At 40.0% G+C, this 14,715-nt stretch overlaps 1 protein-coding gene across 2 annotated transcripts in view; it reads right to left on the reverse strand.

The window, feature by feature from the left end:
- CYFIP1 (cytoplasmic FMR1 interacting protein 1) overlaps positions 1–14,715 on the reverse strand; it is a 235,650-nt gene that overhangs the window by 107,773 nt on the left and 113,162 nt on the right. Inside the window, exons 13-18 of one of the 2 annotated variants that reach the window (XM_082244824.1) lie at positions 13,374–13,499; positions 11,466–11,632; positions 10,813–10,960; positions 6,866–7,013; positions 699–855; positions 476–572 (exon numbers count right to left, since the gene is read on the reverse strand). In XM_082244824.1, coding sequence (XP_082100950.1) covers positions 476–572; positions 699–855; positions 6,866–7,013; positions 10,813–10,960; positions 11,466–11,632; positions 13,374–13,499 — 843 coding nt within the window. Of the gene's footprint in view, positions 1–475; positions 573–698; positions 856–5,900; positions 6,055–6,865; positions 7,014–10,812; positions 10,961–11,465; positions 11,633–13,373; positions 13,500–14,715 lie in introns of both variants that reach the window. The other variant, XM_082244823.1, reaches the window with a different exon arrangement.

The following is a 14,715-nucleotide window of genomic DNA, read 5'->3' on the forward strand; positions in this document are numbered from 1 at the left end:
GAGTTTCTGCCTTAGTGAGGTTTCTGCCTTAGTGAGGTTTCTAGGATTTGTTTAAATCATGCTTTAGCCCTGGTTCACACTGGTGCGGCTATGAAATTGTGCTACTTCAGCGCGATTTCAAAGCCGCAGATCAGTGTGATTTGCACCTACGATTTCATTGCAGCTTGACACTTTAACAGAAGTCTAGGCAAGTCGCAATAAAATTGGCAAAAAGTAGTGCAGGAGCCTTTTTCAAGGTAGACGCAGCATAAATCACAGCAATTTGAACGATTCCTTAGCCGACAATAGGGTGCAACTGGTCATGTGATTTGAAACTGTCAAAACGCATTACAAATTGTACAGGTGTGAAAGGGGGCTTAAATAAGTTCAGTCCTCAATAGCCTCCATATCATTTAACATACTGTCACAGATTTAACACTTTTTTTTTTTTTAACAAAGTTCACAAAATTATTAACAAATAGAATGATATACTTACTTCGGCCTCAATCTCATCATAGAGGAATTGTTTTTTAAATTTTGTGAGGGCATAGTGTGCACTGTCATTATACAGATCCAGAGAGTAGAGAACATACCTAGAGAAAACATTAACATTTAATACTTCAGATATCATATCTAACATTTGTAGAAAAAAAAAACTAAGATATGTACATACAGTAACTTTTACACAGAAAAAAATAATAGATTATAGATGTCCTTACTCCATCATGGATGCCTCCTTTGTTTCTAGGATGTGGTCAGTTAAAATCCAGGGCATGGACATTTCAATAGGGAACTGAATCCTGCGACCCATGGTCAGCTCCAAGAAGAATTCTCTGAACCAGAGCTGGGAAAGGTCACAACACTGCTGTAGGGTTTCTTCAAGAAGAAGTGGATATGGAAGCAAATAAATCAGATACAAGCATAGTCTAATACCATTACACAAAGAAAATACATAAAAAGCAATGACCACAAGACAGACGCAGTCCTATATATTCATGTACTTGATTTTTAAATTTGTGAAAAGTTGCATGAAGGGAAAACAAAAAGGTTGCTTTATGCATTGCAACTCAGCAATCTAAATTTTTGTTATAAATGCACATTAAAATGCCATCATAAATAACTTCAAGCAAAATTTCCAAACATTTTACAGCTTTGCTCTTGCTGTGCTAGGAGAGGTCTGCTGGAATCCTCAGCTGTTCTGCCTATTTACTGTTTCCTGTGATTAATAAAAGTCATTCACAGACACCTTTACACACAGCATTATAACAAATAAAGTATTCCTTAGCATAATTTAGAAGTGCATACTTTTACTTTAAAATCTGCTCTTATCAAACTAATCTAAGCCATCATATGTCAAGTTTATAAATAATTACTGTACTTAACCCTCTGCATTTTAACATATACTGTATGTGGAAATGTGCTAAATGGCCTAAACAACATTAAACATTAACATCTGGTAAGAACAGAATATTTAAATACAGATTTGATCATCACATTCATTGGTGTTAAAACCTGTAAACGCTTGTGGAAGTACATTTGTTACCTATCATTTTATATTCTCCAGTAAAGCAATGCAATTTCAGATATGTCTCTTATTCTTAGACCATAATCTTTACTCCCATCAACATTTGTCGCTACTTGGGAGGCAGAAGAAAAAACTGGAAACTATTGCTAGCTTACTGGTAGGATGTATAGTCAGTTAATTCTAAAACTCCAATAATTTCACTGCAATAATGGGATTTTTGATTTACAGTAAAACCCATTTCTCTGATGTTCATTGACGGACACAGCTCCTGATATTCATAACTATTGGGTTATACTGCCCCCTACAGGAGTAGGACACTAGGCAGAAAAAAAAAAAAAAAGTCTGGCAACGCCTTTGGGCAGTCCCAGGGGATATACGCCCTCTTTCTGCTATAGGTACTCAGTTTTGTTACAAGCAGTGTCTGAAGAATACAACTCCACAGAGGGGTGGGTGCTGTGTCCGCCAATGAACATCAGAGAAATGGATTTTACGATAAGTCAAAAATCCCATTATTGCAGTGAAAAAAACTTTCCCTGTATTATGGGCAGGAGGATAGGACCAGGAGTTTGTAGTATAAGTCAGGAAAGCAGCCTAGGATGACAATGATGCTGGGGGCCATCACTGCATCCGCTGACACCAATGCTGGGTGCTGGGGATTATTATTGCATATATTGATACCGATGCTATGGATTATTGCATCCAGTGAAACCAATGCTAGGGGTTAATATTGCGTCCACTGACACCAATGTTTGGGCTTATTATTGCATCCATTTACATCAATGCTGGGAGGTTATTATTGAATACACTGGCGCAAATGTTGGGGATGATTATTGTATTCTCTGACACCATTTCTGTGGGTTTTTTATTGCACTCACTGACACCAATGCTGGGAATTATTATTGTGTCTACTGACACCAAGACTAGGGGTTACGATTGCATCCACTGACCCAAACACTGGGGTTATAAGTGTACTCAACACCAATGCTGAAGGTTACTGTACTTCCAACTTTTTAAGCATGCAATGCAATCTGCTACAGAAAATGCAGCAGATTGCAGAAATATTTGGGCGATCAGGGGCGAAAACACACTGCCCTCTGGAAGTTTCAGGGAGGCACCACTTGAGGCCCTCTATAATTTTTAAGTTGAACACTACTGACCTACGGCCTAATAAACAACAATATATTACATTTTTGATCTTGAGTTTAGATATACTTAAAGGTTTAGGTTAACAAATCCTAAAGTATTGGTAATGGTTTAAAAAAAAAAAAGATATTATACAATTTCTAAGAACAGTACTCATACCATCCCATCTAGAAGCATAACAAAGCACTTTTTACTGTTTTTGCTCTAGTATAGAGCGTTAAAGGAAAAGTGGATTTTTGTCTTACTGTAAAACACTTTTCTCTGATGTTCATTGACGGACACAGCTCCAGATCTTCTTGACCCTTGGGTTTATGCTGCCCCCTACAGGGGTAGGACACTAGGCGGAAAAAAGTTTGACTACGCCTACAGGGCAGTCCCAGGGGGTATACTCCCACTTCCTGCAATAGGTCTTCAATTTTGTAACAAGCAGTGTCAGAAGAGCATAAAACCCAACTCAATAGAGGGACAGGTGCTGTGTCCGTCAATGAACATCAGAAGAAGAGGATTTTACGGTAAGACAAAAATCCAGTTTTCTCTTTCGTTCATTGACGGGACAAGGCTCCATATCTTCTTTGACCCTTGGGACATCCCAAAGCAGTGTCATATGAGGGGTGGGAAGAACACAGCAAGAAAAACACACTCCCCAAAGACTAAATATAGCCAACCAGGTAAAACAGGAGCTCAACCAGGAACAACTGGAGATCACCTGACAAAAAACACCCCCAAAAGAGGACTAATCCTCTCCAACAGCGGCCTGCAAAACCTTGTGGCCAAAAGAAGATGCCAACACATCCACCTCATAAAATTTTGTGAAAGTGTGTACGGATGACCAGGTTGCCGCCTTGCAAACCTGCACTACCGACGCCTGAAGACGCAAAGCCCAAGAGACACTAAGCGGCCTAACAGAGAAAGGAGGATCCTGACCCTTAATGGAATAGACCTGCACCACCGTTTGCCTGATCCATCTAGAAATGGTCGCAGCAGACGTGGCCAGCCCCTTACTGGGTCCATTCCTAAGGACAAAAAGAGAATCTGATTTACGGGACGATTCAGTTGCCGCCAGGTACATCCTAATTGCCCGAACCACATCCAAAGAAAGCAAGGCAATCTCTTTAGGATGCTTAGGCTTAGGAAGGCAACACAATGTCTTCATTTAAATGGAAACCAGAGACAACCTCGAAAGGAACGACTGGCAGGACCATCTGGTCTCTGTGAACCACCAGATTGGGTGAACGACAAGAAAACACAGCCAACTCTGACACCCTGCTCTCAGAAGTAATAGCTACCAAGAAGGCTACTTTCTGTAACGGAGTAAGCAGAGAAACCGCACAAATATTTTCAAAAGGCGGTTTCTGAAGAACCGACCGCACCAAATTGAGATCCCACGAAGGTAACTGAGATCTCACCGGGGGAGCCAGGTGGCGGACCCCCTAAACATTGGGGTGTGAACCAAGGAATTCGTGGCCAACGGGCGCTGAAAGAATATCGCCAGGGCTGAAATCTGGCCCTTGATGGTACCCAAGGCCAAAACCTGATCTACACCTCATTGGAGAAAATCTAAAACATGAGACACCGAAAAGGAACTGGAATATGCACAGCAGAGATGGCTGGAATGAACCCTTCTGCCCACCTTAGAATGCCTGGAACTTCCCGGGCTGCAAGCATACTTTGGTGCCCCCTTAATGATTGACATATGAAACTGCAGTGGCATTGTCCGACTGAATCCTTACCAGGCGCTCCTGCAGAGGAACCATCCATTGGGTCAGGCAAAGCCTGATTGCCGGAAATTTCAGGATATTGATCGGCAGGCTGGACTCCTTCAGAGTCCAAACCCCCTGAGCACAATCTGTGCCCAAGACACCTCCCCACCCGGACAGGCTGGCATCCTTGGTGACCACCATCCAGTAGAGAAAGGATTTTCAATGTCAAAGTGCCCGGAGAGCAGAGCCACCCGATCAGGGACCCCCTCATACCCCGGCTCAACAGGATCAGATTGTCTAGAGACTGTGGCTTCTTGTTCCATTTGGCAAAAATCTCCATTTTGCAGACATCTGGTATGGAACTGAGCAAACAGAACCGCCTCAAATTTGGAGACCATCAAGCCCAGCACTTGCATACAAGTCCTGAGAGATGACGGCCGGCTGGACAACAGGAGCCATATCGTATCCTGCATCTTCTGGAGTTTCACCCCTGGAAGAAACACCCGGGCTGAGGCCGTGTTCAGGGTCAGACCCAGATAGTCCAGCTTTGTAGATGGGACCAGAACAGGGGGGTTTGCTAGGCATGGGTGAATGGTCAGCAGAGGGACCCCGATAGAGAGGGGGAGCGACATGAGGGAAGGAGGGACATTCGGGGGTTCGACCAACCTAGGGATGGGCCAATGTCCACCCCGAAAAACCACCAGAAGAGAGGGAGGACACTACTCACCACACCTTGGGACCAGGAGGGCACCACTCCAGGGGCAGACCATTGTACCATCTTGGAATGGGGTTGCTGCGGGCCAGAAGCATGCTGCGACTCAGGTAGTGACCAGGGCCGTGACCAGGGCTATGCATCCTCACGAGCCATTTAACTCGCTGGCCAGCCCCCGTCTAGTGGGACTATGCCATGGCCAACCTAGAGCAGAGCTAAGGTCGGGTCGCGCTCGCTGGCCAGACTGGGAAGACCGTAAGGATCTAGGATATCCAGTATGTCGCCCAGTCCGGCAGTTGAATGTAGTTCTCACAGGAACAGAAAATAAATGAAAAAATAATTCTGTTTAAAAAGGAAAAAAAAGTTAGAACCAGAGATCCCAGCAAGGAACTTAGTCCTTACTCCTAACTAGGCAGAAAAAAACGGAAAACCTATAGCAAGAAGTGGGAGTATACCCCCGGCACTGCCCTATAGGCATAGTCAAACGTTTTTCTGCCTAGTGTCCTACTCCTGTAGGGGGCAGCATAAACCCAAGCGTCAAGAAGATCTGGAGCTGTGTCCGACTGTCCGTCAATGAACAAAAGAGAAATAGAGGTTTACAAATACTTGCATTATACCTACTAATAATTACCAAAGTAGTGCTTTCCTTTTTGGTGGCTGCACTGTGAAAGAAAGCCTACAGGAGAGAGGCCTCATTTATACACAGACGCCCTAAAAACAAATATATGCTACTGTTTGACAAGCATTAGTTGATAAATGTGACAAATACAGTACATATTCCTAACAGCAAGGTTAAAGCTGTCACCAAAGCACCAGCATTGAAAACAGACCATACTCTTACCACTGAAATTAAGCAAGTGTGTGTAGAAGAATGATTCACGGTGAAATTTTTCTATGTCCAAAATGGTGGGGCCCTCTAGGCTACTTCGCAGCGTTTTCTTGGAACCGCTTTTTTCAGCAATGAGGGACTCTAGCATGGTTCTCACCATGTACAGCTGTGTCGTTTAAAAGGAAATATATTTGCAGATAGAGAAATACAAGAAGAAAAATAAAATATATTCATGCAAAAAGACCTAATGACCTTTCAAAACTGATCTGCATTTTACTACCCTTGCCTTTTAAGATGCTACCTACATGTTTCACCTGTAGCAAACAGCACTAAAACAAATGCACCAAGCAGAATTCTTCTTAATTTAGAATGTTAATTTAATAATGTAGATAGTTCTACAAAACTGAAGGGAACCCATCAAAACTAATCAGAATGCACATTTACTGAATTGAGATATGATTGGCAGTTGTGGGTTATTGCACTTTGTAAATCATTGCTGCTCTATGTACTTCCTTACTAAAGAAGACTGCAGTATGTTGAGCCATCCTAAAAGTGAAATGGTTATCAATATAGAGTGAAATAATCCATAAAAAGACAAGTATAAGTAGTGTGCAGACTTTAGGTAGTTGCTCCACTTGCAGAGTGAAGACTTTTCTTTTCTGCAGTGGAGACTGTATTTTCACTAAGATGAAGAGATCATAAAAATGTAACATTTAGGCACAAACATCATCAGGTTGTGGCATGTGTCCAGCACAGATTTATAAAAGCATTTATTTTATATAGCACAGTTATCTAACATTTGGTGAAAAATGCTGCAGAGTACAGGCAAAACATTTAAAGAACATGTAAAAGATCTGGGTATAAAATGCCACTTGCAGTGGTCTCCTGTCTCAAACACTAGTTTGGCAAAACCATTTTTTATCATACAAGTACAGAGTCAATTTACTAAAATGGTGCAAAAATAAATATCGGCTTACCACCAAAGTTTAACAGAGTTGGATAGGCGTAGGACTGCCTCAGAAACTTTTTTACCACAAGCAACAACTTTTCCATCCCAAGAGACTTGAGCTGTTTGAACAGCTCAGCAGAGCTCAGAGACTCTGCCATTGTGCGCACCATGAAGAGCTGAAATCCAACAGACAGGGAATACAGGAGACCAAGAAGAAGGAGCAAGGGAAACATTCAGAGGTAGCGGTAGAAGGAGGAAAGCAAAAAAGGAAAGAATCATTAGTGTGTTAGAGTTACAGACCTACCACTAATCTGACTTCCATTTTTTTGTTCAAGCACTTTAGAACCCCTAAACTGAAAATAGTACAAGGGAGTAATGTGTTAAAATTAGTTTTAAAAACAAGTCGTATTTACGGACCTTAATTATGGTGTCCACTTTTACACATATATTTATAATAGAAAGTAGATTTTAGCATATACTCCTTGAAATTGAAGGTGTACACAGCAGATAGCAAGCGCCAATGATGACATAATATATTGGTTTACCAATTTCCCTTTGACTTGACTACGAGTGCATTCTGTCCCTATGAGCCCAAAAAAATATATTCAGAATTAAACAGGGGTCTATTTGAGACTAGCTGGAACTGTACTGTGTAGAGAGTAGGTTAATGTTATAGCTAAAATAGAGAATTCCAAGAGCATGCAGCCAGTTTAATTGCTAGTTTTACTGAAAATCAGCAGTTTTCTTAGTATAGTTACCAGGTAGAAAGAACAGCACTAAACTTGTTAGCAGGAAAGCAACACATAGAAGATTGCAGCCCAGTAACCCAGTGAGAGTTGCACATCACTTCCAGCCATCAAAAGCAAAGCAGCAGAGAAGAGAAGAAAACATTGGTGGTAATCGATTGGTTCATTTGTAAGATTAACCTGGTCATTTTTGAATTAGATGAAGCTGAAATCACGTCATTCCCGTCAATCTCTATCATTACAACTTAAATGATAAAAACATACAATTAAGCAACATTCACAGCAATTACACATTTAACAACAACTAAACACAAAATTAAGAACAAATATGTCAAAACTATGGATCAAGGAATTTCATCAATTCAGAACAAAAATTAATACAATTTTTTGTTTTTCATAAACTATTCATTCCTGTTGTACCCTCGGATTGTAGGGAGTATTTCAATGCTGGAAAGGGGGCAGGCTGTAAGGTCTAACACAGAGGAGAAGCACCTTCCTTGTTGTCTATGTTGCGCTCTAGGAGTGCGCCTCTTCTGCGCTCCAGTGATACACAGCGTGGAATTACTCTCACCGCCTGTGTAAGTCTTCTGCTATCTCTACTGGCTGCAGTTGCACAAGGCAGGATGTGAAAAGCTTATGGGTCACAGCCTTCTTGCAGCAGTGGTGCTGGGTGAAGGGGGTGTCTAAATTTAAACAGACACAGGCATGCCAATGCTTGCATCTCTTTTATGGAAAGAGACACAAACTGACCACACTTGCATGGATCTTCTTCCATGCCCAACGTGCTCAGTTTGGAAAAGTAAAAGGGACTGGCAGGGTTATTGGGTAATTGTACTTTAAAAACACATACAGAAAAACAAGGGGCTTTTGTGTGTGCCAAAACCATACCCTATTAAAAACATATACACTATAACAATTTTAGAGGTGACAAATGTTTTAAACTGGTCATATATGGCTCCAATTGTGCCCAAATGTCTGTGTGACACCACCCAGATTGATAAACTTCTATTGAAAAATTGAAGGGGCTGGGGGGAAAAAGGAAACTGAACAGTGACTGTCAGACTACAACGCCCATTAGCGGGTGATTCATCCTCCTACGCTGTTTAGTGTGGATGGGGGAATCTATGAATTTCCCTTATTCAGCTCAGAGGACTTTGCATGTACAGTATAGCTAACCTAACACTTCTGCACTTGTAGTAAAGTAAGCAGACGTTTTGTCCCAAAGTCCAATTGACAACAAGTCCCATGATACTAATAGTGCTGTACTCCTAGCAGAGGTTTTGGCTGTCTACAACTAGTGTACTGTATTTTCTGGCGTATAAGACTACTTTTGAACCTCAAAAAAATCCCCCAAAAATGGGGGGTCGTCTTATACGCCGAGTATAATATCTCCAAGGTAACCTAAGTATAAGTATTACCGGTAGATCATGTAATAGGGGGGTCGTCTTATACGCCCAATCGTCTTATACGCCGGAAAATACAGTATTTTTTTTCAATCAAGTCACATATTACTGTAAAGGAGGGAGGAACGGTCTTTTATTGTTGCATAAAGTGCAGTAAAGTAAAAAACTGTCTGACTGTCATAAGCAAAAAACAACTTTCATTGACATTTCCTTCCCTGTTACTAACACTCCTGTACTGCTAGCAAAGTTGTAAGCTGTCCCTGAGACCAGAAGGAGAAATTATGTTTTAACCATACTTAACCAATTATTATTTTCTGTAACCTGGTAACCCAAACTGAGGAGATGGATAAAATGCATTAGCAGAGGTCATCTTCAGTGCATGTCAAAGCAATCAGAAAACTGAGAAACCGAGGTAGACAAAGCTTATGGAAATTCCAACTGTTCCTGTATAATTCGACCTCAGACTTGTTTCTTCCACATTCCTATTGGTCTTTCAATGAGATGGAAGATTTCCTAACCAAGATGTATAGATTCCTATATTTCAGGATCAAGTAATCTTTGTAACGTACAGTGTTCACTGATTGTAACCTCTGCTTATGCAGTTTTTCATCATATTGTCAGTGACAGGTTTCTTTTAACTACTTGCTGACCAGGCCCTTTTTCTGACATTTGTTGCTTACAAGTTAAAATCTGTATTTTTTGCTAGACAATTACCTCCAAACATTATAGATTTTTTTATTTTTAGCAGAGACCCTAGAGAATAAAATGGCGGCTGTTGAAATTTTTTATGTCACGCAGTTTTTGCACAGTGTTTTTTTAAACGCAATTTCTTTGGGGAAAAAAAAGAACAAAAAAAAAAAACCTAAGATAAACCCCAATTTGTTTGTATAAAATATGAAGGATGATATTACGCCTATTAAATAGATACCAAACATGTCATGCTTTAAAATTGCACGCGCTCGCGCAATGCCACCAAACGACGGTACAAAAAAATCTCCATAGGCAATTCTTTAAAAATTTCTACAGGTTACCAATTTAGAGTTAGAGGTGGTCTAGTGCTATTATTGTTCTCGCTCAGACATTCATGGCGATACCTCATATGCAAACACCGCTTACATATGTGGGCATGACCAACGTATGTGTTCAGTACTGCACGCGAGCACGCGGGGGCGCTTTAAAAAAAAAAATTTTCTTTAATTTTTACACTATCTTTTAAAAAAAAAAAAAATTTTTTATCACTTTTATTGCTATCACAAGGATTGTTAACATTTCTTGCGATAACAATACAGCATAACAGGTCCTCTGTATGGAGAGGTCTCATCTGGGGTCTAAAATCTCTCCTTTACCCTAAAAAGCAAAAGATTTAAAAAGAAAAAGTATTTTTTGCTTTAAGGAAAAAAAAAAAAAAAATCATGTTCACATGGCTCGAGAACAGGAAGGGACGTTGACTCGCTTGGGTCCTCCAAGGACAGATAAGAGATGGTCATCTAGCCATCACTCATCTCTATGAAAAAACACAGCCGATCCTGGATGGGTCCCAGGTTCTGCATTCTGCAACGTTAGCCCGGTGCACCTCTCCCGCCGCTTGTAAAAATGACCTTGCGGCCAATCTGCCGCTGCGATCGATTATCGGAAAGCCGGACGCCTAAGGAAAAAAAAAGAAGATACAGGGTTATGACATCTAGCTGTAGCCATAACCCAGGTACTTAAATGTAAAATACACGTTTACAGTTAGGTGGCCCGCAAGTTGTTAAACAATTACCTAATGCAGAAGGAAGCATTTTACCTACCATTCCTAATCACAAAAAAAAAAAAAAATGAAGTACCTGAGTGCTGGATGGTCCTACTGCACGTCTTGGAACTTTGATGTCAAACCCCGTCTTAGGGTCTTTTTCCCCTCTAAGAGCAGGGTCATTAAATGGTTCACATCCTGTACCCCAGTCACAGATGGTTTTTCTGATTGCCTGAAGCACACTAGAACAAAGATAAGTAGACTTTATTAGTTTTATTTGACAGTGGGCCAGCACAAATTTGCAGCATTCCCAAAAACATGCAAACAAAATTATTAGACAACAAACAAAAATGGTAACGGTTTCTGCAAAATCTGTTGACGGTAGTTTAAATCAACCAAGGCCACACTGTAAAATAGTTTTAGATATTTAAAACAGCAGACAACTATACGTAAATATTTTCCCATAAAAAAAAAAAAAACATGCATTGTATGCTTTTACTCTACTAATAAATTTAGTCTGACTCTTTATGACTATTGTGGCAACCTCATATAAAGTCCCACCTGGGCGACCGTTCTCTTGTCTTTACAAAATTTAGGGAGGTGTACACAATTGCAAGTGCTAGACCATTCTCTTCTTTTATAAAAAAAAAAAAAAAACAAACAAAAAAAAGTACACAGGTGTTTCAGACACTTAAATGCCTCCAATATGCACTTTACTTTACATATAAACATGCTCATCAGTTTAACCTTTGGATAACATTTTTCTTCTTTTTGATGGCTTGTCTTAATGGCTCACGAAGGGTGACCTGTGCAAAGTCTTGCAGAGCTGCATATATTGTGTGACGAATCGCATGGTTAAACACACTTTCCATACGACCCATGAGAACTTGTAAACCTTTAATCATGGCAACCACCTAAAATGGATAACAAAAAGGGATCAAATCCTCCAGGTTACATGTATGAGAGAAATTTAAATATATAATTTTTCATTTTGTTAACCATTTGACCAAGACAGACTAGTGAAAGCTACTACAAGTTTGAACTGCTGGGCATAAAGATACTGACCATAAAGTGGCAAAACAGGCAATAGACAGATACAAGTAGTAGTTTTGATACAAGTCCAAAATAGAGCTTATTTCACACACTTAACAGTGATTTTATTACCCACTCTCTCTTGATATATTCCAGAAGACCAAGCAGTTATAGAATACCTTTAAGCTCTGTTTTTCATTTTTTGCAGTTTGAAAGCAGCCACTACAGGGACTGGCTAGTGAAAAGCATTGCTATGTTTAAATTCAAACAATCTGTACTGATCAGCAATGCAACATAGAGAGACATCTCTGCAGATTAGGAACAGGAACATTAAAAATAATAAAACAAATACAACCACTGGAGGAAGACAACCCTCTACATCAGTTTAGCCAAGCTCTGCCCATCTCCATTTAAGGGCTTCCAAACAGAATCACATGTCTGAGGAAGGGGTCATGCAGGGCTCTGAAGCATTGCACTCTTTTTACTTGTGATGTGATCATCGTTTAATAAAAAAAATGGTTTGGACTTAACTTGAAGATCCGTGGTGTGCTGCTAAATATTTACACTTTAACAGAATGCACACAGAGGGATTCCTGTTGCATTCCCGGACGTTCTCAGTCCTTGTCTGCAGACACAGTATGTGCCTCTATATTTAGGGCTGATCATAAATGAATCTGTTTATGCAGGCTTAAACAGATATTAAACAGATGTAAAGTCAATATTAAAAATGTAAAAAGGAGAGGAGGTAATTGGCGCTGCCTAAAAAATATATATATATAATATATGGAGGACAAATTAAATTAAAACCAATACCTAATATATAGGTGTTCTCAGACTAAAATATGTATGGGTGTAAAGTGCAATAGATCAATCAATACAATCAAAAAAATAAATAAATATACATATATCTTATATAAACATTTAAAGTGCAAAGAAAAATAGTGCAATAAACACACGCAATTTGTCCTCCATATATTATATATATATTTTTTAGGCAGCGCCAATTACCTCATCTCCTTTTTACATTTTTAATATTGACTTTACAGTCTATATTTTAGGGGTAGGCACCAGCCTTTTCAATCGTTTAAATTATTTAAATTATTATTTCTCCATAGCGCGGATATTATCGCCTTTTAATATTTTTTAACATTTAACGAACATGTAATCCAATGACAATGTGATCTAGAATATCAACATGGTATCCTTTTTTTCTTCTTCAATTCACCCCGTCAGACAAGCGGTTTCCATTATCTGCTAAGCAGCAGAGCAGGTGACCCTGCTGAATGAGACCAGAAGGCATGACATTCTTGTCTGTTCAATGTTTTCCTCTCACTGAGCTGAAAGTACCCCTGTTAGATCTATGGGCAGGCATATGTAAATTAGCATGCATCCCCTTATATCTCTGAGCCATTACATTTAGGTGTGAACATAAAGAAAAGCCTTTTTTTTTTTTATTCCCCGACCTAGACAGACTCAGGTGTAGTCAGATATAAACCGGCATTCATCTGTTGAAATCCATTGAAACCTGCCTGAAAACTGCTACATTTAAACATTGCTACTTTCTTTCAAATGGATGTTACAAATCATTACATAAGGGGTAAGAAAGACCAACTTATCACATACTTCCACCAAAGCAAACTTCTCCTCGCTGGTGTAATTGTAGCGTGTTGCTCGTTCATACTCTTCAGCATTGTCTGGACAATCTTTGTTAGAATATTTGTCAGTTGGGTGCACCAGCTTCCAGGAATACTAGAACAAAATAAAATTCAGAGCTAAGCATTGATAAATTAAAGTATGTTTAAAAACGTGTCTTACAAACGCAATTTTGGAAAAAATACACTTTTTTGAATTAAAAAATAAGAAAAAATAAGTTACCCAATTTTTTTCTATAATGTTCTAATCTTCTAGATTGTAAGCTCTAACGAGCAGGGCCCTCTAGTTCCTCCTGTTTTGAACTGTATTGTCTTCCCTCACATTGTAAAGCGCTGCGCAAACTGTTGGCGCTATATAAATCATGTATAATATAATGTGAAAGATGTAGTAAACTGGTACCTAAAAAACTCCAAAGGGGGCGCTTTAAAAATCTCTACAGGTTACCAGTTTAGATCACTTTTATTCCTATTACAAGGAATGTAAACATCCCTTGTAATAGCAATAAGCAAGGACAGGGACTCTAATGTGCGATCTGGGGTCAGATCTCACATTTAAAAAAAAAAAAAAAAAAAAAGGGACACAGCTCCTGATAGTCTTAACCATTGTGTTATACTGCCCCCTACATGAGTAGGACACTAGGCAGAAAAAAAGACTGGCTTTGCCTATGGGCAGTCCTAGGGGGTATATGCCCTCTCTCTGCTATAGGTACTCAGATTTGTTACAAGCAGTGTCAGAGAAAATACAACTCCAGAGGGGTAGGTGCTGTGTCCGTCAATGATCATCAGAGAAATGGATTTTACGCTAAGTCAAAAATGCCATTTTCTCTTTCATTCAATGACGGATACAGCTCCTGATATTATTAACCATTGGAACATCTCAAAGCAGTGTTAAACATGAGGGGTGGGAACAGCAAAAAATTCCCATAGCTAAAAACAGTAGCCAACCAGGCAACAGGGGCTCAACCAAAACAACTGGAGCCCACCTGAAAAAAATTTCCCCCTTTAAAGAGGACCAAGTCCTCTAAACAGCAGCCTGAAAAACCTTGCGGCCAAAAGAGGCATTCGCAGATACCAACACATCCACTTTACAGAACTTTGTGAAATTGCGCACCGACGTCGAGATGGCCATCTGAAGACAGAAGGCTCAGAAGGCACTAAGCACCCAAGTAGAGTGCGCCTTGATTGGGAAAGGAGGAACCTAGCCCCTGATGGAATAGGCCCCAATCGCCATCTGTGTGATCCACCTGGGAATGGTCGCAGAGGAAGCGGACAACCCCATCCGAGACCAATCCGTAAGCACAAATAGTGAGTCT

The sequence above is a fragment of the Pelophylax lessonae genome, assembly GCF_965119305.1.
Source record: "Pelophylax lessonae genome assembly, chromosome: 2".
Taxonomy (NCBI): Eukaryota; Metazoa; Chordata; class Amphibia; order Anura; family Ranidae; genus Pelophylax; species Pelophylax lessonae.